We start from the raw sequence: 25,635 nt of genomic DNA, 5'->3' as shown, positions 1-25,635 counted from the left end.
ATTTACTGTGATTAGATTACATTCTGATATTAGACGAATTTTTTTGCAAATAAAATATGTACTATTGAATTAGAAAGCTTACATATTTTCAAGCTCAGACTACCATAGTAATTCTTATTAGAAGCTACAAGCTAAAATTTAAATGTACTCTTTATACCTAAACTTTCCTGAATGATATTTTAAAACAGTTTCAGGTTTTTTTATTATATGAACTACCTCTCTACCAAAAAATGTAAAATCATATTACTGTTCTAAGGAAATGAAGGTATGTAACTTAACTTCATTTTCTTACCAAAATATAGCTGAAATAAAAGGCCATTTTTTGCATTAAAATGAAAGATGTAGAAAGCTCAAGTCTGTATGTTATTAATGCTGATATTCAGTATAAATGCTTTCATTGTATTAGTACTTTTAAGTGGTATAAAGTGAATAGAGAAAAGATATGTTAATTTAATCATCAACTGCATATTTAAATGCTTTCATGTCCACCATATCTTTAAGTAAAATTTGTCTCAGTTTATTTGGGATTACTAAAATTGTTTTTCTTGAGTTGTGTGAAGAGATTACTTATCTAAACCAACTTAACTTTCCTCAAAGAGTTAAAACAACATTTAATAATACAGTTCAAATAAATTTTAAAGAAATAATTGTAAGGTGAATGCTGAGATTAGAACCAGGGACTCATGTGTTTAAGGGAGTCACCTGTTCTGTGAATTGAGGGAGTTGGTTTGGATGCCATTTCATTTTTCTTCCCAGCTCTAAAATATTGTGGTTTTTATAATCTTTGTGTAAGCAACCATGTACTCAAATAATTTTTGTAATCCCAAGTAAGCTGCTTAAAACTGCTTTCTTCAAAGTACACGTTAAAAAAAAAACCATTATTTCAACCAATAAAATAAAGACTGTGTTCTCTTAGGGGGTTACAAACATAAACTGTAATAATGTCTGGAATGCTTTTATATTCATAAGGTTATTTAAAAGGTAATATGGCAGTGTACATTCACTGTCCTCATAGCTAACATGTCTTTTGCTTATTGTGACTTGATGACATTGCATGTGCTTCCTAACAGACACTTGAATAAAACTGAGTTGTCTTCAGTTTTATGACTATTACTAATGTTTTATGTCAACTATTTGGTGGTTTTTAAGTAAGATGACCTGTTGATAAGCAGCTAAAGTTCTTGACTCACTTGATATGAAAGAGCAAGCTAATTGTTAGAGATTGTACATGGTATTAATAGTTTAAAGGAAATACCTATAAAGTAGTGAGTTCATCAGATAGTGTTTAAAGGAGGAATAAAATATTTCTGTTTCTATCTTCAACAAATGGAATGAGTGCTTTAGCTTCCTACTGGTGCCAATTATTTGGGAAAGAAAAAAATCGAGAAATATGGTGATAACAGTAATTACTAGAATCAACACCCACCAAGTGTATTTGGCTCTCACAAGATCTATAGTATAAGAAGAAGAAACAGTGAGAGACCCAAGGTATCCTCCTGACTGATTCTGAGCTGGTGATTTTTTTTTCAGTTTGGATTTAAACTCACTGTGTCTGTCTTCAGATTCCATGGTATTCCGTTTTTGTCAACTGCTAAAATGACAGTTATTCATATATACTTGTCACAGTTTTTACAGTATGCAGAAGAAAAACATTACCCTAAATTTCCCTTTGAATATGCTACTAGTAGCTCCGTTTCCAGTCTCCTTTTCCAGAGCACTGAAGTTGGTACCAAAGCCTCATTCTCCCCAAAACAACCACTACAAGATTTTGATCCAAAGTGTCTCTTCACATCCTGTGCAACAAAAGAAATGACAAGTGACTAAGTTTTACTTTTGAGGAATGTTTTCTCACCCCTAGCCTTCTGAAGCTCAAGAACTACTTTAAGGTTGCAAAAGAGTCCAATCTCTAACTGGTGCTTGCTGCTTACAATAATATATTGTCAAGAGACAATAATAATATATATTATACTAAGTGCCATTTTTATGTTTCTATTCTTTTTGTTCATGACTCCTGATCCTTTTCTTAGGGCTTTTTTTTCTCTTTCTCTGTTTGTAGCGTGACCGAATTACAAGTTTCAGAAAATCTGCCATCAAAAGAGAAAAACCTCTTATTCAGCATCCTATTGATTCTCAAGCCGCAATGGGTGAGGTTCCAGTAGTTCAGACATTATATGATGACCGATCTCTGATTTTGTCTGAAAAGGAAGTTCTGGATCTCTTTGAGAAAATGATGGTGAGTTAAGACCTCTAATCTCATCGTTATAAACTATGTGTGTTCAGAATAATGCTGCATTTTAAATATGAATGTTTATGGGGAGTTTTTATGTCATATAAACAACAGACTTAAACCTTGTTGAGACAACAATAGTATTTCCATGAATATTCGAGATTTTTTGCTTATTTATTTATTTGCTAGAATGTCTATCCTAATCATAGTGCCTAAAATTAGGCAGATTTACTTCTCTTTGTTCTCTTGTATTTTGTAGTTTGTAGCATAACAAATCAATTTTTCAATTAACTAGTTTGTGCGCTTGCTGGTTTAAAGAAAAGTGAGCCTAAGTCTACAAGGTCTGTTGAGTATATGAAATATAGTTAGGAAGGTACAGTTTAAAACAACAATATGGTAATTGAAACCAAGGAATTAAACTCTAACCCTAACCCTATCCCTTAGCAAAATCATATAACTTACATTTTGTAGTGTATTTTTTATGTTTCTTTTTGTTCACTCTAAAGTATTTCTAAAATAATAAGTATATTATTTGGATTATTCAACACTTTTAAATCTGGAAAAGAGATAAATAAAACATTGGGTAATCTCACATTGCTTAGCTTGACTAGATCTCTTTTAGATATCCCAAAACATGATTTATTAATTTAACATATTAATCTTATATATCAACATACATTTTATATAAAGAATTCAATAACATTTGCAGCATCCCTTCCTTTATCAAACACGCCCTACTCCATCTTGCATTATTAATATTTCTCAATGAGTTTCCTCCTCCATTGTTCTGTCTTAATTAATAATGATGATAATAATAGCAAAACTAGAAACATTCTTTGCGATTATTTTGTTAATAACTTTTTCTCTCTTTCACTGAACAGTTATGTTTGTAGCTTTAAGTTGCTGATCAGTTTGGCTAGTACTTCTTGCAGCATTGACAGTGTCTTCTGGGTTCAGTGCCCTTGTCATACCTAGGTTCCTTTAAATTCAACACTATGGGGTCACATTCTACTTCATACTTTTTTTTTCATTTAAATCTTAGTTGCAGTCAGATTATATTGGTTCAGCCTCTATATCCATGTCCTTACTCATCTACTAGTTGTTTTTAGTCCCTGCTTCTACAATCTTTCCTGTAGTTATTTCTCATGGATATAAAATTACTTCCGAAGTGCTAACTACTCTTTTGCTCATTTTCTAGCCTCTGCCAGCTTGCTGTGTGAGTGTGTGTGTGTTGTGTGTCTATCTATCTATCTATCTATCTATCTATCTATCTATCTATCTATTATTCTCTCATACAATACCTACCAAATGCAACCTTTTCTCTCTCCATTCCTACCATTCCCTCCCCCACCTCCCCTTTTCCCCAGATCCATTGCTCCTCTATTTCTCTTCAGATAAGAGCAGCTTTGCCCATTCATATCCAGTATACTCCTAATTATTCTGAGACAGATTCCTTTCCCAATTCACCACATGGGTCTTTATGTCTTTAGACCAGTGGTTCTCAACCTCTCTAATACTGCAACCCTTTAATACAGTCCCTCATGTTGTACTGACCCTCATGAATAAAATTATGTCATTGCTACTTTATAACTTTAATTTTCATATTGTTATGAATCATAATGTAAATATCTGATATGCACGATATCTGATATGCACCCCCCCGAAGATTTACAACTTGCACATTAAGACAGGTGTGACGCGCGCCCACCTCGCCAGCAAGGAAGACACGGCAACACACCAGGATCCTTCCGCAGCAAACGTTTATTCCAATGTAAAGAGGAAGACCCCGGGCCTGGAAAAGGCACTGCTTATATACCCTTGGAGTGGCGTGTTCATTTCTGATTGGCTGCTTACTCGTTGCCCGCCAAAACGTCCCGGGATGGGCTTTGACTTTGGTGTGCTTTTACCATAGCACATGCGCAGTTTACTTGTTTACTTGGAGGAGCACCAGATGCCAGCGCCATCTTATAATGGTGAATTCTGTCAGCACAAGCCACGGCTTCCTACACCTCCCCCTTTTTTATTTTATTACAGAGGGTGGTAGTTGAGATCCCTGGGAAGGTTTTGTAGCTCCCATATTTGGGGGTCTCACAGTGGTCTGAGTCTCTTTGGAGGGCGGTGCTCAAACTCTTACCCGTCACTGGGTCAGCCTCCCCACCCGGGGCTGCCCTGTCTTAGGTGGCCGAGGCTTATCTGTCCGCTCCGTCATTGACTTACCAGACCTACTATCCATGGAGCGAACACCTTAGTGGGCAGGGACTGTGTACAGATATGTTTGAGGCTTTATAGGGTGTCTTCACCAAAAGTCCTTGGGGTGCAACGGCTGAGGAATCTGTCTACTGGCTATTTCCTTTTGTTTTGTTAAACAGGCACTGGTCAATGTCCCGTGTCTTAGGCTAACTGACGTTTCTCCACGCCCAGCACCAATAGGGCTAACACCGAGGAAAGGCGAGCCACCCTGTCTTAGGCTACTAGGGATATACCCGCGCCCGGGTCATTGCCACTCGCTAATCCCGTCATGGGGTTGGTTTGCCATCAGTTCCCCAGTTGTCCTCATGGTGTATATCTGGCATGTGGCGTCAGCCTATTTCCCGTCGTTGGGACCAATGACAGCTGGCCTGAGTCTCTCAATAAACAGTGATGGTGTAAGGTAACGGGCAATGACACCTCTCCCTGTGCAATGGAGCTCAGCTCCTAGGGGTGCAACGGCTGTCGGCCCAACATTTAGCACCACCACTAGTGAGGGGGAGACTACTTATTTTCGAAGCAATAGCCACACTGCAGGGGAAGCCCCTAGTTCTATGGCCACAAGCGCCTGGGCAATAATAACCTTGTCACGATTTTGTTGAGCTCTGAGTTTCCAAACCAACCAAAGCATGAACACTAATCCACAACATAGGGCTGTACCAAACAGGCCTACCCCCACCCACTCTTTAAAGGAGGAAAAGGCCGAAGAAATCCAGGAGGAGAGTCCTTCAGTCAGTGATAGATCCACTCGTGTCAAGTTGATAGCTACCACTGCTGTTCTCAGCATCTCGAGCGTCTCCTCAAATCCTTCTGACCAATTTCCCAAAGCTGGAGGATCCAAGTAAGGATCTTCATATGAGTCTTTTGGGGGGTCATCTTCAGATGCCACGAGTCGTTGCGTCAGTCGCTCTGGTAGCCAAAATGGATTGTCTTCTTCCTGCGGAAAAACACAAACCGCTCCCCTGGCTTTTATTAAAATAGGATCCGGGCCTTTCCATTGTCCGGTCAAGACATCTTTCTATTTGACTATTTCTTTTGGCCTGTCAGGCTCTAAACAGTGATGGTCAGCAGCCGAATGGCCCTGACTGTTCAGATTTAAAAAATTGAGGGTAAAAAGAATCATTATCTCTAACTCCTGGCCCATAAGCTGTTTTGAATTTCTTTTGAGTCTGAGGCTGACAACTCCCTAAGGAACAAACAAGGCAAAAAACAAATTCTAGAAAACACCCTTCTAGGGGCAGGTCAGGACAAAAGGAATGTCTGAAATACAAGTTTCTGCTGCACCCACTCTGTACAAAGTCTTGATTCAAATGTAAATGTTTTTAATCTTGGCCTATATCCTGAGGCCTGGCCCAAGGATTATCCTTCCTGCACCAAGGACAAGTTTCAGTCAAGTAACCTTGGTCACCTGACTGTTGTTCAAGCCTTTGTTCCTGGGACAGTCATTTTAAAAACTATCTAAATTTCCACATTTAAAACATCTTTCATCTTTACGGTTCTGTGTAAGCTACGGCCAGACCCTGATTGTATGAGGGTGTAATTTCATCGCAAAGATGAATGTATCTAAGTCTGTCTTTGCTTGTATGGTCTGAGAGCTGTGTAGGCAGTTCAACCTGATTAGCATCACACTGACCTTCTCCTATTCTCCATGTTAAGATCTCAGTCTGTATTGTCTTAATTTAAATGTAAATGTTCTTAATCTCTAGCAGGCCAGCACTGTATCACAACTTGTTTTAAATATATTTATTTAACTCTACCTGCTGTCTCCTTTTCTATAAACATGGGCGAATCAAAAAATCCCAAACTCAAGATTAGAACTGTCAACTGTAGCCAATGGAATACTGGCAGTTTAACTAAAATTTTAAATTTCTTTTGTAACATTAGAGTATAACCATAATTTTGAGAAGCAAAACTAGAAGCAATGTAAACAATCTATTTTTTCTAAAATCAACACCAAGTAGATTACCTTTATGTTACAAAGTTTTGCTGTCAATTCTTATATAAGAATGCATGAAGCAGTTTTTATTATCTCATTGAAGAGATACTGTTTCAAAATCTTATTTTTTATACATCAGGTTTCTGAATGACTAACCCTGAGTTAGTTTTACGCCAACTTTCTGTTACCAAAGTTGTGACTTTCTAATCACATCCAATAATTTAAGCCAATAGTCTATAACCAAGACATGTAGAACATTTTTATACTTTTAAAACCAATCAGAAACAACAATGAAGTGGCTATGCATCTTATATATTTAGACGAAACAAAATTTGTTGCCTTTTCTAGCTGTAATTTCAAGAGAAAAGCACCTTGTCACAGAGATTTTTCTAGGACAATACAACTCTTAGCTTCCTTATAAAACCCAAAAAGCTACTGGTCTCTTTTAAAAGAAGCTTATGCCAACCTCAATTCCTGGAAAGGCTTTTTCAGCTCAGCTCAACTCTTAGCTACAGGCAACCTATCTGTGCACGTTAAGACTGTCTTTAAAGCAAAGTTAAACTAGACCAAAGGTTGTATCAAGCAGTTTTAACGATCTTTTCTTTTGAACATGCAACAAACACAGAACATTTAGACAATGAAACAAAAGGCAAACACAAACACAAACACGTGGACATTGACGTGCCAAGGACAGACAACAAAGAAGGACATCTAAGAGCTAAATAAAGAGAAATTCAGGACGTCTCCCGAATTTCTATTCTTTTCTAGATGAGCTGTGAAATAGCCTTTTCATTCTTTTTTGTTGACACAGCTCAGAGAGAGGACAACTGTTTTTCTAAAACCCTTTCTCTCTCTCTCTCATATTCAAGATGTAACTTTTCATCTCGTTCATTGGAGATGTAGCAGGCAGCTATTGTAACACCTCAGTACCCTGTTTTCTTAGTTTTCCAATTCCTTCTAACCCTGTTCTTCTCACCTGAAGCAGCTCTTAGACTATGGGCAATGTCTGTTTAGAATTCTCCTGACCTATGTTTCGCTGTCACCTCCTAGGCAATATCGGTACCGGGTCAATACCTCATTCACCTAGACTGTATCCCCCGAAACACACTTCCTGTAAACAAGCCTTCAAATAACCATCACTAGCGCTAGTATTCGATTTCGTGGCGGCGGCCGTTCATCTGAATGGTATCTTTCCCCCTCATCTGTCTCTTCCTCTAAGTCCTCCGCCTCGGAGGAAGTTAGCTCCTCTGACTCAGAGCCACCAAGCCCCAAGGCCTCCAGCTCCTTTACCGGATAAAGAGATTTTCTTTCTGAGGCTCCCTCTCCTTTTCTACGTCTCTCTCCCAGGGCGTCCTTTCCCTTACCTCTCACTTCCTCGGACTGTGTGTCTTTGGAAGGGTTTTTTTGCTTAGGCATGCCTTTTTTTCCTTTTTCTTTCTGAGCTCCTAAGCGCTTCTTTCCCTCTGTTTCTGACATGCGGCCCTATAATTCGTCTAGCACTCCCTGGCCCGCTGCTACAGTCGAGCGGCTTTTCTCATCCTGTAAAACCAGAAGGAAGAGAACGAGCACCGCCTGGGGAGGGAGACGAAATAGACCAAGGCCAAACATGCCTCTCAGAGCTTTTACCTTGTCCTGCGGTTCTGAATCCACTCCGCAAGCGGAGGGTCTCCTCAAGCAGCACCGGCGTTGGTGAATTTCCCGGGTTTTCAGCACCAGCTGTGACGTGCGCCCACCTCGCCAGCAAGGAAGACACGGCAACACACCAGGATCCTTCTGCAGCAAACGTTTATTCCAATGTAAAGAGGAAGACCCCGGGCCCGGAAAAGGCACTGCTTATATACCCTTGGAGTGGCGTGTTCATTTCTGATTGGCTGCTTACTTGTTGCCCGCCAAAACGTCCTGGGATGGGCTTTGACTTTGGTGCGCTTTTGCCATAGCACATGCACAGTTTACTTGTTTACTTGGAGGAGCACCGGATGCCAGCACCATCTTGCAACGGCGAATGCTGCCAGCACAAGCTGCGGCTTCCTACAGACAGGGATCTGTATTCCCCCTGATCACCCACACTCCAGTGTCATTCCCTTCCCCACATCTTGCCTTTCTGTGTTTATAACCCCTGTGTGAATGAATTACGATTTGAGAAAAAATAAATTAAAAAAAAGACAGAGATGGAGATGGGGCACTGACCAGAATGTAACATGAATAAATAAATGAACAGAAAAAAAAAGAACTTCTGCTTTACTTAGTCAATGTAAATGTCTCCACTGTTCTTACACCTATGCACTTTTGTGACAGTTTCATCTCTTTGCTGCTGAAATGTTAGAACTCTTCCTTGTAATTCTCTCCCAATAATGTTGTTGCTTAATTTACTGAATGAAATGAAAGGATCAGAAGGGAACATTCATGGGTCTCTACTACCACATGTGCTTTGCTTTTAGATTCTGTGCTAACTGAACTTTTTTTGCTTCTTGTCAACATGTATTTTTTTTCATGTTCAGATTCTTCTATTTGTGTACATAAGTAGTTTCCATTTATTTGTACCTTCTCAGACTCTGCCCCCCCCCATATTTTCAACTATGCAGCAGTTGTGCTACCTTGTGTCAAGACAATTTCTCACAGAGATGACAAGCCAGTCCTATTTAGTCTATTCTTCAACATAGGTTCCTTCTTTCCAGGAGACTCTACATTGAAACAAATTGACAATAAAAGCTAGCTGTAACACAGGGGTTGTTATAGTTGGAGGAAAAATACGGAAATAATTGCCAAAGGAATATAAGATTTTGGGTAGCTATGGATCATAAGTTAATAGAGATCTATTGTATAAAGTAGTAACTATGATTAATAATATATTGTATTGACAATGTGAAATTTTAATAAAAAGTATTCTCTGCACATCATTATTTAAAATAGTACATAATAATGAGCTAGATTTAGTCACTGAATAATGTATTCTTTTTTGAACATTATGTTGTATACAGGAAATACAGTTTTATAACAATTGAAAAACTTATAAATGGAAAATGAATATAAGTGAATGTATCTAGCAAATGCAAATCTTTGTAGTGAGTATGTTATAAACTTTTGTGCCATTTTGTCTTTATCAGATAAATCCTGACCATTGTTCAGTTGCCAACATTTCTTATCAGTTTACTACCTTGTTATACTGTCTTAATCACTGATAACAGCAAAATAGTAACAATGACATATGCATGAATATCCTTTATAAATGAACATGTATTACTTTAAGATAATAGTATAATCATAGTAGGAATAGCCTTTATGAGAAACATGGGGTATTAGGTAAAGAGTTCGAGGTGGACCATTTCTTATTTTATTTGTAATTGCCCTTATAGAACCTCACCAAAGGCCAACAATTTTATAATTGAAAACTGGTTGCTATCATCAGTATAGTTGATTGTGAAAAAGGGATGAACTTTCAGATACGAAATTTCTTTGTTTTCTTCACTCCTTGTGAGTGTCCTCATTACAAATAATATAAAACATATTCTTGTGCTGTCTGATGGCTGCTAAGATGATGTTGTTAGACTCTCGCGATGTTACCTTTATTCTACTGTTTCTGTTAACCAGTATTTGCAGTTTTCAGAACTACCATACAACCATGTGTCCTGTTTAAACTAATGGTGTGTTTGGATTTTAGGATGATATATCCCAAGTGTAAAATGTTCCTTATACCATTGATCAAACAGCACCGTTCACACACTTCTTTTGCATTAGATACTTAACAGCAAATGGATTATCTTACAATTTCCAATACAATGGATTATTCAACATTTTTGAGAAATCGTATGTTTTCATAAAACTTACAGTGACAAGCAACAATAGAGTGCTCTGTTCAAATTTATTCTATCTCATTCTGATAATTGATACTCTTCCGGCTTGAAGATCAAAAGTACCAGTAGCATTTCTTACTATAATAGCCAGTAGACGACTAAGTTTAAAATGACAACAAAAATGACTTTTTATAAGCATTAGCTATTTTCTTTTTAATTATTCACTAATGAACCCCTCACTTAACACTTGATTTATTTTGAAATGAATGAAAACTCTTAAGTGGGAATGAAGTTAATAAAAAGAACTAGGTGGTGTGGTAGTACATGCCTTTAGTAGTATGAGGCCAAGGTAGGTAGATCTTTGTGAATATGAGGCCAGCGTGGGCTATACAGGCAGTTAAAGGCCAGCCAGCAGGGCTACATCCTGTATGGAAAGAGTGGCTCACTTTTACTTTAGATTATCAGTGTTTTCTTGACTTTCACATCTACCCTGTACATTAATAAATCCCTCCTCATATTATAAACATTTGGATATTTGACATAGCAAACATAGACTTTCTAAATATCAGTACCAATGCTATTGCTCACAGACTTAAAGGTCTCACATATGAAATTCTTAGGTGATTCTTTCATAGAACACACACTCTTTACAAAACACTAGTTTTAAATTATATAGATATGCTTTACATCTTTGGCATAATTTAATGATGACATAGTTATATGTAATAAGTGTTTAATTATTGATCTTGTAGTCCACCTGTTAGAATTCTCACAGATCATCCTAAAGCTTTTAATCTTGTTCTTTCCCCTTTTTTCTTTATTAATTTAAAACACAGAAGAGTGGCCTCTGGACACCAGGCGCTCTACTGTAACCTAAGCATATTGTATTCCCTTGACTGCTATTAAGGGATTTTTTTTTCTCAGTCAGCACCAGGTTTTTAGAAGTTGGTTAGATTGGCTGAGAACCTTTGAGTGCTCTCAGCATAAGTAAGTTTAATTAATTTAAGTTACCAAGAAATTATTCGTAAACTAGGCCTTCATATCTATAAAAAGCTAAGGAGTAGTTGTCAGAAATGATTAGATTCTAAGAAATTTTTTAGGCAGTCTAATTTCTACTGGTTATGTTTAAGTTTCTTACATCCTCAATCCATATTTTAGACCATGCTCAATGCCAGAATCTTTTGTAGTTAATACATTTTATTTTCCCTTGAAGAATCATATGGAAAACATGTAAAGGAGTAGCAACATGTACTCAGTGAACAGATGAAAAAATTATCTGGATCTGGATCCATTAAAAAAATTTGCCATTATTTTCATCATGAAAGTTTTACAGGGGAACAGGAAAGAAGACAGGCACTGAAGGAGGAGAAATTAAAGATCCAAGTTTGCAAATTCATTTATTTCCCTGGGAGACACATTCACAACCTGCTATTTCTGTTCTATATCTGCAAGTAGAAATGCCTTGAAAATAGTGCTTTTTAAATAAGGGCTTAGTTTGCATTTACTGTGAGTACATTTTAGCCATTATTGATTGATCTGTGTTATGTGCTAGATAGTATGCTATGGGCTGCTGGTTTAGAGATAAATGCAGCACATCCCCTTAAAGAGTACAAGTTCAGTCAGAGAGACAGGTAAAGGTAAGCAAAGCTTCCCTAGTTCTAGGATTGCTTTGGATCAGCTGCTTTAGTGGGGATAAAATCACCAGAATCTCTCAGGAGGACTCAGGAAAGAAGCAGATGAAGATGTAAATAAAATGTGAAAAGCCAGTATCCACTTTTTAATAATGGGTCTTTTTTTTTTTTCCTGGCAGTCCATATATCCTAGGAAGTGTTTCAAATTTGAGAGAGAGAGAGAGAGAGAGAGAGAGAGAGAGAGAGAGAGAGAGCAACCATCAAGAAGTTATGTTCTTATAGGGTGACATATAGAACATGAGGTGACATTGAGAAAAGAACAAATATCAAAGAGAAGTTTTGAGTCATGCTCTTACAGCTCTCTCCAGAATGCTAGGTAGTTTGTTGTTGCAGAAGACAGAAACATATCAACGATACTACTCCCCACAGAAGAACTTCACTTTGTATGGCCTGCAAGGTAACAGTGTTTGCTTTATGTTTTATAGTGTGTGTGTGTGTGTGTGTGTGTGTGTGTGTGTGTGTGTGTATGTGTGTGATGTGTATGAGTGCAGATAGGAATGTATATATGCAGCAGTGTGTATGTGGAAGTTAGGTGACAATTTAGAGTTGGTTTTCTCTGTTTACCCTCTATGGGTTCTTCAGGGTCCATCACAGTTCACCAGGCTTTGTGTGACAAGTGCATTTCCCTGCAAACCAACCTCACTGATCCCATGTTTTATTATTTAAATGGTTAAAGAGAAGATTAATTTCAAGGCATATGGAAATTATATGAATTTCATTGTCTATAAATGAGACTATAGCTATGTCTATTTTTAAATTCATGTTCTGTGTCCTCTTTGTACTACAGCAAACAATAATTTTTATTTATGCTAGCCTAGCCAATAGAGAAAAGTCAAGTCTACCAGAAGATCCAGAAGCCTTGCTTTAAAAACTTATTCCAAACTAAGCCAAACTAAATCAAATTGAAACAAAACAACCCAGAAAAGAATAAAAAGCAAGACAGAGACCAGTGAGCAAAGCCTGAAACACTTACTGCCTTACTCTTACATATTACAAAAAAGCTTTGTAATCTCACAATTGTCTCTAAGCTTTTTGATTTTTTCCCTACTTGGGAAATAATGTGTATGAAAATATATGTATGTGTATGAATTCATCTGTATGAATTCATCTGTATACACATCTGCAAGTAACTTTAATATATCTAATCTTAAACTATGACTACATATGAATATACTAGTGTTACATATATTATAAGATGAAGACATAGGTAAGATTGAGAAAAACTTGAATGAAAGAGATTTTCCAATGAATTTATTTTTTCAGACAAAAAGTTTTTGCTTTCATGATTGCTTTTCCTGGGCGCTGACTTTATGCCCTATATTTTATGGCTTTCTTTAAAACAGGCAACAGTTAGGCTGCTTATCTGTAAGTTTATATTATATTTGATATTTGGCTTGATATATCACAGCCAAAACAAAGACCTGACAAAGAAGCTGAAATCCAGATTTAGAGAGATGGCTCAGTGGTTAAGAGCACATGGCGCTCTTCCTGAGGATCTGGCTTCAGTTCCTGGCACCTACATGATGGTTTATAACTATCTGTAACACTTGACTCAAGGGAACTGACATCCTCTTCTGATGTCTGAAGGGAGCAAGCATACATGTGGTACACATACATAAACTTGGGCAAAACACTTACATGCATACAACACAGTAAGAATAGAAAACTCAAACAAACAAACAAACAAAAACATAAAAGCAAAGTTCACCAGGACAAGTAAATTCTCTTCCCCTTTGATGAAAGCCCATTGTCTAAGTACTATGGTGTATTACATTTTGATGTTTTTACATTAATCATTTAAAATGCACTTTAATGAGGGAGTCTTTAATTAATGCTGTTATAGACATGGAGTCTTTTCATTTTCTCATCTATATCATTGATATATAGATCCTCATCCTCATGGATGTCTACTTCAGACAATATCTAGCACTCAGAGGAAAGAATTAACAGTAGTTCAAGGAGAACACTGATATGGAAGTTGGGTCTGCCAATGTGTGTCATTTCACATGGAGTTCTTTGAAACGAAGTTACATTCTAACTAGACAACTTTTTTTTTAATTAAAAGAGAAATATATAAACCATGCTGAAGTTTTGTCTGTTTTAAATCCTTTATCTTGCAATAACCAGACATGTGTTTGTAGGGAGAAAAATACATTCTTTCTTTTTAAAATGTATTTTTCAAGTATTCATAAAAATATTGATTATATGTTTACAATTTTTGCCTACCCTAACTTTCCCTACTTACATTAGTCCTTTTGTTCTTGAAGACAGTTGCAAATATATTTTTACAAGTGAGGGGAAACATACATTTTTTAGTATGATTAGGGAGAAAATATTTTCATATTTGGGTTCCCACCCCATTTCAAAATTGTTTAAATACTTTAATGTTTTTGTTTTTCATATATATATATAATCTGTATTGAAAAAAATCTAGTTAATAATACTATAAACTATTTTATAAAACAGCTATTTCATCCAGCTATATAGTGATCCTCCCACAGTTCAATCATTTTCCTAATACTTGCTTATGCACATTTTTTCACAATGATTTCTGTGTGTCTTCTGATAGTGTTTGCTTACAAGGAAGGCATTGCATATAGTAATAATTTTTGCAAGTGTTCCTTCAGCTACTTTAACAAAGTGTTTCTTAGCTGCTGTGGGGCCTTTTTAAAATTGGTATTAAAGAAAATCCTTTAAGTTTATAAACTATCACTAAGGTATAGGATTGAGATCGCGTCATTGTGATTATTTTTGAGAACATTGAAGATACTACACTGTCTTCCTGATCTGGTTTCTAGGATTTATATGGCTGGCTAATTTGAGGTAGATGTTTACTACCATTGTCTAATTTTCTAAAGTACAATATGCACATAAAGTGAGGGTTCTCATCATGATTGATTTGTAACTATATTTCACATGATTACTTTACTTACTTTCATCTTGTGGAGAGAATGAATTAGAGTTAGATTTTTGTTATTGTTACTATGTAATAATGGAAGAAAGAATCAGAGTTATGAAGAGATATAACAGGCATCCATTTTTTTTTGTTCTCTTGTGCTCACATTATTGAAATTATCCCTTTATCTTCAATATGTTGTCTGTATAGGAATTATATAGAGTTGTGTCTTTATTTTCTAGGGTTTATTTGGTTAAAACTAGACAAAATGATCAGTAAATATACCTAACATAAACTGTAGTGTGTTGCAGGACACATAAGGTGAATAAATATTCATTGTGAACATTGCACTTCTCCCTTAAGTAACTTCATGCACCATTCAAATCTACGGATCCAGGGAGGAATCTAGTGTGTCTTCTAGGTTACATGTTAGTAAATCTTATTTTCTTTAATCTTTAGAATGACTCTGATTTGTCAACCCCAGTGGGTCCTTTATATAATCTTTACACTCTGGAAACATCAGTTGAAGATTGTGTTCACAATTAACAAATATGAGACAGTGAAAATACTAGTTATGGTTTCTTATAGTAAAATGTGTGAACCTGGATGAAGGCCTCTGATTGGTATATTGAAAAAAAGATATAATGAGGAAGCTGTGTGCCAAATTTACTAATACTCACTTAATATTATGTGTTTGCTTTTGCTTTTACCTTCATTCTATATTCAGAAATACTATCTTCCCACTTTATTCTTTTGACTTTGTTTTTCTACCTGAGCTACTATACGTTATATTGAATGTTTTGTTTTATTTTGTTGAAAGAAGCTAAAATTATGGAGTAGAAAATAAAGTTCTGGATATAGGGATGTGTACCTGAGAAGTTGGAGCAGAAGAATTATGATTTTTAGGCTACTCGGCTACATAGCAAAATCCTGTATCAATAAAACAGAATACAACCAAACTCAAACTTATCTACCAACCAAACAACTTTGAAAATTGTTTATTTAAATTATAAATAAATACATATAAATATATAATATGTTAAATGTATAAATAAATAAACATAACATTTCATTAATTTGAAAACATAAATCATCAAAAATAACTATATCTGTTGTTGGTACTGGTGTATTTGAAACACTACAGTGCTATTACTTCATTTTTCTTAAAGGTGCATATCTCCTTAGCCTAGGATTTTGGAGGTAAAAGGAAGGCAAGAACACCAGAGCAGGATGAGAAAGCATGAATGAAAGGTTCAATGAAATAAAATTCAGCTGCTACAACTTCTAAAATTCTCGTCTGATTCTATTTTACATGTTCCCTCCTTAATAACTTGAGTGGTATAGTGTTTGAGGTTACGTGAAAAGTCAGTTTTATAGAATGTGCCGTAAGTGTATGAGGCTCTGGGTTCAAGCCCCAGTACCAAAATAAATGAAATGAACACACACACACACACACACACACACACACACACACACAATCAAATGTTTCATGAGGTAAAGGAATGTTTCTAGAGACAGATAACTGTATGAGATGTGAGAACAGGAAAGATATGATGTTTGTAATTATGGCTTAATTGAAAACTATTCTAAGTTTGGACAATTATTTAGACTTCAGCATCATTTTTTACACTACATTCCTCATATAATGTGGATACATTAAAGAAATATGAAATATGCTTAAAACTTGTTTTGTGTTTTTACTGTAGAAAAATTCTGTGTTTAGAAGTAGTTTCATATTCAATTATGTTGCTTAGAGTTAATATTGAGTTACGAGTATTGCTCTATTTAGTTTTATTATTGTATTATGAAGCTGGAGTTAATGATTTGGAAGTATCAGCTGCATAATTAGTAGTATGTTTTTATTTTTATAGGAATAAAATGAGTCATTATAGACTCTTCTGTTCATATGAATGCTACCCATTCCTAACTAATGTATGCAGCCATTTCATAAGTGAAAATATGCTTAAGATTCTGAGACAACTTTCAGTATTTAAAGAAAGTTCCCAAATTTTGATTCTTTAATAGCAAGAAAGGAGGCTCAAAAATATTCAGTAAGTGTTTACTGTATACCAGGGACCAGGATCTTTCTTTTTTAAGATTGCAGAGATCAGTTCCTGCTTTTAGTTGTTTAAGAGCAATATTTCTGAACCTCTGAGTTGTGACCCTTTTGGGAGTTACATATCAGATATCCTGCCTGTGAGATATTTTCATTACGATTCGTAACAACAGCAAAATTGAACTTATGAAGTATCAATGAAATAATTTTATAGTGGGGGTCATCACAATGTGAGGAAGTGTATTAAACTTCTGTACTGCTAGGAAGGTTGAGAACCACTTTCTTAGAGTTTTAGAGACATAGTTCTATGACAAAGTTTTAATATAAGTAATATGGAAGAATAGGATGAAGGTTTCCATTTAACAGTGGGGCATTGTGAGAAATTTTGTAGCAAGCTTAGTAGGTGTGCATTGAGTTAAAGTGTAAGGACCAGTCAGAATCAGATTTAGTGGGAGGCAGCACATCACTGAGTGAGAAGTGTAAAACACAGTGGGAAGCATGAAATGACATATATATGTAACAGTCACCACATCATAAAATCTAAGGTCAAGTGAATAGATGTATGCTATTTCAAGATGAAGGCAAAGCCTCAGAATATTTGAGAGTGGGAGTGATAGATTCTAAGTGATGTTACCTGAACATAAATTGAAGCTGGCTATATATTTTGGCCTGAGAGAATTCAGCCTTCAAAAAATATTTGTTTGATTCTTAAGGTAATTTTCTTCAATCCAGCTAATATCTTCTTTAGTTTGACAGTTGAAGTGCTTCAGTATCTCATCTTTTTGAGCATAAGAATACCTGTTCTGGATTTTTAAACATTGGTTAAGTATTGAGAGATACTAGTTTGTTCTTCAATCAAGATGGTTGCAGCAACAGGCTCCAGATGGCTTTATAGAAATTGCTTGCAGAGCTACATAGTGAAATATAGTCCGATTAAGGAGGTGTTGCCACTCCAGAACCAATTGGTCTGTCTAAGTTAAAAAAAAAATGTGGCTGCCGCCATCAGTTGCTTATCTTATCTATGTCATCTCTGTTGCCCCCAACCCCATACCAACAAGATGGATGGCCTGTTCAAGACATATTTTTTCACATAGTTTATTTCTGAATCTATACTTTTTATAAATGCCTTTCATTGGTAAAGACTAAGCCACAGGTCTGTACTGAAATTATATGTAAGGGATATAGACAAATGCAGTTTTTATAAACTAATTTTTAATGTGAAACTGACAATGTGTGGATACATTAAACTGTAGAAGTCATGCCTAAGTGACATCGGGCAACCAAAAATGACAATTGACCACAGGAATCTTTTAACTACTCTTTGGCTGTTAGATTTTTTTATCATTCTCCATAGTTCTCTCTATATATCTCAATATATAATTTAGTTATATTACCTTTTTTTTCTTTGTAATATATAGCAATTCTCTGAGACTTTTTCTTTGGTATATATATATATATATATATATATATATATATATATATATATATATTTAATATATCATATTAAATTTAATATATCATATTAAATTTAATATATCATGTTAAATTTGTCTATCATTTGTTTTCGTGTGTAAAAGTAGTCCTTGGAAGCATGGTCTAAAGAGAAATTTTGTGTGTGTATGTGTGTGTGTGTGTGTGTGTGTGTGCATGTGTGTATTGCTGTCGAGATAAATGAATTGCTTTTCAAGGACTGTATAATACATATCTGTTATAAACTACCAAAGTGTTCTGTAGCCTAGCTTACAAATATTTTTCTTTCCAGTGTTTAGCTAAATAGAAATATATGTTAGAATATTTGTGAAATACATACAAAAGATTTTATCTCAAGTGTGAAATAATGAAGTGTCTAAAAAAATTGTTGTTAAATATTAATTACATTAATCACTTATGAAGCAATTAATCAGTAATCCATCCATCCTTACCGTATATGTTCTTTCTAACAGGAGGATATGAACCTTAATGAAGAAAAGAAGGCTCCTTTGCGAGACAAGGATTTTTCCACTAAGCGTGAGATGGTTGTCCAGTATATTTCTGCTACTGCCAAATCCGTAAGTAGAGATTCTTCCCAGGCTTGAAAGTTTAAAAAAACCTCAGCTTTTTACATACTTGCCTCAGAGCAATCATATTTCCAATTTAGGTATATATATATATATTACATATTTTGCATATATATCTCAGTACTGAACCATTCATTAGACATAAGAGATCCATTATTGTAAACAAGAGAGCAATATAGACATCTCTTGACAGAATTCAATGAATTTGAGGGCAGAGATTTTATGCCCTTATTAAAGTTGGCAGTGGCTTGCTGTCATTGTGCTTACTATACACATTGCTACATGAGATTTCCAGAATTGAAGGGAGAAAATGCAAACAGCATAGCTAACTTTAAACTTATCTTGAAGCATCTAATTTTTGGAATTCTTTTCATATTTGGCTTTGGTTTGAATGCAAACTGTTAGCTGACTTATATTTGGTGTGGTAAAGCTCACCTTAATGTAAAAGAAAATATATCCCAGGAACTTTAATCAAATCTGTATAAATTTCAAAGCCTAAACACATGATTCTTTGAAAGACTTTATTGTCTACAAGAAAAGCTGCTTTAATGGATTTAATTAATTCATTTTTGTTATCCTTCTAAGGTTCTTTGAAAAGTAACCTTCAGATTTGAATTTTTTTGTAGAAAGAATATACTTTTGATATGGCAAAAGATATATTTTGTATTTCTGAAAAGAGCTTTCAATGGCAAATTTCATGAAATCACTGTATGTATCTGTATATATACATATTTTCATAATATTCATGCACAATTTATATGTAGGTATATGACTTTATTATCATTTGTACACATGCATTTAAAACAAGTATTTTCAGTTTAAACCACTGACCACTGAAGAAAATATTCTTTACTGCAAAAGTATATTCTAACATTATTTGACTATCTCATTCATACTTTTTTGGACTGTATTTTGAATAGCAACTGCTGAATTTTCCAATCGCATTGATTCTATATTGTACTTTAGGCAAGCAAAATCTGAATGTTGAACTATTTAAACATAATGCATTGCAGCTCTGCCAGAGCAGAGTTAACAGCATGTTTTTTAATTTAGTTCTGGTATCCAAAGGCAGAAATATGTTTCAAGTGATAAGTGAAATTTGCCATGAGCATCGTTTTCAATAGAATTAGGTGATGCATAGGGTTTTTACTTTGAAATTCTGATGAATCTCTTCTCATTTTTGCACTCAAGTTATTGTTCCCAGTAAAAAGCTTTAGGAAATGTAGGGCATATATATTCAGTGTTGGTTTTTAAATGCCTAAGGCAAGTATACTGGCAAATCTATATAACTAGATCTGAGTACAAAGTGGAGATAATATATGACTAATCATGGGGTGCTTTAATGATGGGGTTTGCTAGCATCTCTGGCTTGTTTTTTGATATTGGTTGAGTAAGTGTGACCGAGTATAATGAAGATTATATGATGTTCTCATTCCTTGACCTTTGGATAATTACTTATTATCTATGCACGACATATTTTAATTGATGTTCATACTGTGTTCTCTTCAACTGATGAAAGAAATGCACAGTTTTAAATCTTATACTCAGCTTTGTATTCAAATGAAAGAAAATTTGGCTGAGGCAGTAGCATAGCATTAAGTGCACCTGCCTAACATATTAAGGCTGTGGCTTTTGTCTATGGCACTTGAGATGGATTAGGAGATATAGATAGAGAAAGAGGGAGAAAGGGAAGAGGATAGACAAGAGCTTATTTTAACTGCTTCATTCAAATGATACAAATGGAGTATTTTAAGACATAAAATTTTTCCATTTCAAGTAGCCTGAAAATTAGTTCTACTGTTTCGATGGCCCTTATTTGTCTCATTTAGCGTACTTGTTAGCTCTTCTTCTTTCACCAAAAATTCCGAGACTGTAGATTTTCCCTATTATTTTTTATGAGCCAAATATTTTGATGGAAGAGAGCCGGCTGACAGGCATGTTTTGAAGCTTTCTCACCTTGGAGAAACAGTAATTAGTACTGTTTTCTATCAATAAAACTATGAAAATTGTTTATTTAATTTCGTTTTAAAGATAAAAGGGCTGCCATTTACTGAGTAACAGTATTCCATACAAGACAATACTTTTACATGTTCATCATCATGACAGTCAATTTTGCACCAATTATCACTGAATGTGTGACTGTTGGCCTGTGTGAAGCTTAGGTTCCTGTCCTGCTGTAGGACTTTCATTAGGTGTTGAATATGCTCTGCCTGCCCTGTACATTTTTACTTTGTCATTATATATTGATATACTCATTAATAATGTTTCCTCATTTAATGAAGATAGGATGGTACCTATCATGTTATGAAAAGGCTTTGTAAGTAATCAGTGTTCTTATCTGAAAGTAAAACCAGTATTAACGTTGAAAAATATTCCATATAGCCACATAGAAGAGTTAGGAGGACTGTAGTTAAATTTTAGTGCAAAATTTTGTTTTCCCCTTTAACTAACTGCTTTGGTTCTTTTATATGTATTTTAACAATGAAAAAGTGAGCTCTGAGAAAGAGCTCTTAAAGGGTCATTAAGAGATGATGATGCAACACACAGCTATGTGTCAGAACCTGTTTCTAAAACAAACAAGTCTGATTTTACATCATTAATTTTGTTACAATTAGTATTGGTCCAGAGGATATTAAGAAAGCCACGAGTTGATGTTATAAAACTATTGTTTGATTCTCCACACATACTTAATGTAATGTCCAATAATAGTCAGCTATATGAGTATTAAAGGAATAGGAGGTTGAGTAACTCCGTGTTGAGTGAAATTTTAATATGTATGTGGAGAGCCTAGTCTGCATTTATTGTTCTGAGAGCCAAATGCTTGCTGTTGTAGGAGGGGTGAGTGTAGACCTGACGTATGCGAGTTGGCATGCATAGATTATTTAGTTACAAATAACAAAGAAGTTTGTATAGTTTCAAAGTGCCATGAAGAAATGAAAACAAGCTGTGTGAGTATTGTTAAAGCTCCTCTACTAAATAATGACCCAGCGCACTATGCTGGTGATTTAGAGATCTTGCATATATACCTAATAGCATATGCAGACACTCATGAGGATAACTTATTCATCTCCCATTAGTCAGCCACATGTCCTTCTCCTTATGCCAATATGAAGAAAACAGCTAACTTCTAATTTTAATGAGTACTTTTGAAATTGAGACTTTAGAACATGTCTGATTAGAATTTGGACAACATGTGAGGCATTGAGCAGTATGGCTGTTTCAAAAAAAATCTCAATAGTGTATAACAAAATAGTTACATCAATTATATCTACAGATTTGTAGACTTAACTAATATAGGAAGTAGTTGAAAGTTGTAGTATACTTGACTGTGACTGTTTTTTTTTCCAATTATTAAATAATTTTTTCTCAGGTCCTTTTCATCCATGGGGTGGATGTGGTAAAAGATATGACCAAAGTATTTTCTCCATGCTTCTATTGACTAATGAATCTAATGTATTTCTGTATGTGATTTAGCTAAATGAAATCCTTTTCAATCCAAATGCATCATTAAAAGCTCTTCAATGGGTCACGTTTTAGTTGTTTCATGTATTATGAACCTGACTTAATTGTTAGTACAGACTCTCATTCTTTGTTTTTGTTCTCATGTCTGTGATAAAGAAAGAAGGGACAAATATAACCTCTGTGTTGGGGGGAAGTAATTTAGGTCAATAGCATATCTTTCATTTCAGAAATACATATAATACAAAATGGCTTTATCAATTATATGTTGTAGTACCAAAGAAGATTTTATTCATCTAAATAATTGCTGCTTGTAAACAGGGTGTTGAATGATTTCTTTTAAAAGAATTTACTTCTCCTTTTGGAGAGTCTGAAATTATTTGGATTAGTGAATTATTTCTCTTTTTGGATTCTTATGAAATCATTTACTTGGAAGCTGCCTTTATCTTTTTGTATCTTGTGATATCTTGCTAAGCTAGGATACTTACTGGGCTTTCAGTTAAATTTGATGTTTGTTTTAAAACACTAGCTGAAAAATAGAACACATCTTGCTATTAACTGTCATCAGATGAATGGTATTCAATGGTGAATTAGCTATTTTTGGTACACTGCTTGATATCCTAGTGTGGGAAACAGATAACAGTGATTTGACTTATATTTGGATTTTGACATAGATTATGTTTATGTTAAGTTTCCTGTTGTTTTCTTAAACAGAATCCTGCCTTGTAAATTGTCTTATCTCTTGAAATTATGAACTGTTTTCTCTGTATTAATATGTGCATTTTTATGGATAAAATATCTTGCTTGTCCTCACATCATATAGAAAACTAATTTCGTACTTGTAGCAGTAGGGTGATGGTAATGCATGAAAACCAAATCATATTAATTATTTCTCCTTAGTCTTTAGACTATAGATGTTGAAGTGTGACACACATTAATATTTGTAATTTTGCTTTAATCTCAGCATCTCAAGCATTAAAAATGTTGGCAGAGCAACCTAGTCACTAATTTACTAAACAATTTTTGCTTAAGCTTCTGATTACTAATATTATTGCTGTTTGTTTTTTTTTTTTCCGCATCATAACCATTCTTCGTTGACCACTGTATGCAGATAGTTGGAACTAAAGTTATGGTAAGTACAAGAGCTGTGCTTTACCTTTGACACTAAATTTTTTAGGGGAGGAATTTGTGTCTTTGGTTTGGTGTTTCATTTGCTGTATATTCTTACAAAGTGTTAAGGTAAATATTGAGATCAAGTAATTAAAATTTAGCTATGTTAAGCAGTTTCTTATAGTTTTGGAACATGTTTAAGAAGTTTTTTTTTTTTAATGTCCCCCCTGCCTTGAGAATTATGTTGGATAACTTGGGTAGAATTGTGTGTTACATGCCAGTCTCTCAGGATGGGGGCAGGGTCCTAAAACATTGGTCTTCTGTTTATACAAATTTTTGTCATGATGTCTTACTTTGATTTTGGTGCTATATGTGATAGAAACTGAGGCAATGCAGTTATGTGGTTAGGTGACCTAAAGACCTGATTTTGTTGGTAATGCCTCTGAGTTTTGGGGAGTAATGTTTCCTTGGGCTTCAGATATATGTAGATGATTTGAAATCATCAGCTTAACTTATATTTTAAGGTTCTTTTTGATCCTACCACTTAAAGATTTTATACTTAAGGTATTACATTTTTAATACACCCCTGTAACAAGCCAGGCATTGCCTGCATTGTAATTCAAAGCTATTTGTAATTACTTTCGCTCCTTGAGTATGTATCATTTATTCGGAGAATAGATTTTGAAACATCTTTAAAGTCACAGAGAAATGAAGTATTTAGCATAGGAAATGTGTTTAATATTTACTTTGGTTTTGAAAATTCTCTTCTTTTTTTCCTCCTTTCCTTTCTTTCAGTGGGAGATGTTTCACATGTTTGTTAGAACATGTTACTTCCTTCCACCCAGTTGGCTTCCAATTTCCCTTTATAATCTCACCTTGGCTTCCTTTAAATATTATATATATGATACATGTGTAGATGTCAGAGGGCATCTTGCACAAATCACTTTTCTCTTTCCATCAAGGGATTTTAACTCAGGTTATCAAGCCTGGGGCCCAGTACCTTTACCCACTAAGCCATCTCTCTGATCTTATGCTTCCTTTAAGAAAGCATACTCAGCTGTGTCCCTGGTTTTGTCTGTATACTTGGCAGTGCCTAAAGAAATATTACTTGAATCCTTCTAAATTAAGCATATCATACATTTTAATTAAGGTATTCTTTTCTTCTTTGGTAGCCCAGCAAGTACTTAAGTATCAGTCTTGATTAACATTCATGTTGCAGGTGAAGCTGTCCCAGGTAATTCCATCCATCCCATAGCATCTTTTCTTTAACATTTTAGAATAAATCTTTTATGTGCCTCCTTTTGCCAATCAATATAACTTTCGCTCTCAAGAAACTAGGTCTAAAGGGGATGAAGATAGATGACAACAGAGAGGTATATAGAATGGAGAGAGGACCCAAAAAGGCTATATTGTCAGTGTTGCCAAGTGAGAGACCAGCAACTGTGTGTGGTTGCTTGAGTGTTTTGAAAGGTGATGTTTTTTGGTAAGTGCATTGTATAGATTCAGAGTATATCTTGTTTCATGGCCATTTTCTGATTTTTCATCTGCTTCTCTCATTTGAGCTGTCAATTTCTGGTACAAAGATGAGTAAACTTAAGGAATCCCTTCTACAGGAAATGAGGAAGGTTTAATTTAGAGGTAGGTGGGATGCCTTATGCAAATTTTTTGTTCGTATTTTATTTTGCAGCTGAAGAGAGAGATGTACAAGCAATGTGTAAAATCACCCCAGTTATACAACAGATACGAAAGGGCTTATTGTGTCATTGGCACATTAATCTTCAAAAGGTGGGAGGAATATTTTTACTGATAAAATAAGCAGGTAGAAATTTCGTAGAGCTGCTGTAGACAGCAGAATTCTCAAATAACCAATTTATGTATTGTGGTTACTTAGAGATTGTAGCATTAGTTAAAAAACAAGGGCTGGAAGAGGCAGTGAAATTGGAAACATGGAATATATAATGAAGTAGGTCTGCCTGGCCTTTTTCCTTTTGTTTCTGTAACGCTGATTGCAAGTTGAAATAATAGCATGTGAGGCTCTGCTGCTGATTTCTTTCTTTCTTTCTTTCTTTTTCTTTCTTTCTTTCTTTCTTTCTTTCTTTCTTTCTTTCTTTCTTTCTCTCTTTCTCTCTTTCTCTCTTTCTCTCTTTCTCTCTTTCTCTCTTTCT

The 25,635-nt window shown here is 35.0% G+C and overlaps 1 protein-coding gene across 1 annotated transcript in view; it reads left to right on the top strand.

The window, feature by feature from the left end:
* Positions 1-25,635, top strand: part of Diaph2 (diaphanous related formin 2) — a 658,778-nt gene that overhangs the window by 46,576 nt on the left and 586,567 nt on the right. The window contains exons 2-4 of the mRNA XM_028781865.1: positions 2,057-2,233; positions 18,788-18,892; positions 23,472-23,492. Coding sequence (XP_028637698.1) covers positions 2,057-2,233; positions 18,788-18,892; positions 23,472-23,492 — 303 coding nt within the window. The remainder of the gene's footprint in view (positions 1-2,056; positions 2,234-18,787; positions 18,893-23,471; positions 23,493-25,635) is intronic.

Source organism: Grammomys surdaster, unplaced genomic scaffold (assembly GCF_004785775.1).
Source record: "Grammomys surdaster isolate TR1022 unplaced genomic scaffold, NIH_TR_1.0 61, whole genome shotgun sequence".
Taxonomy (NCBI): Eukaryota; Metazoa; Chordata; class Mammalia; order Rodentia; family Muridae; genus Grammomys; species Grammomys surdaster.
The sequence above is the reverse complement of the archived record's forward strand: the minus strand, read 5'-3'. Positions and strand labels throughout refer to the sequence as shown.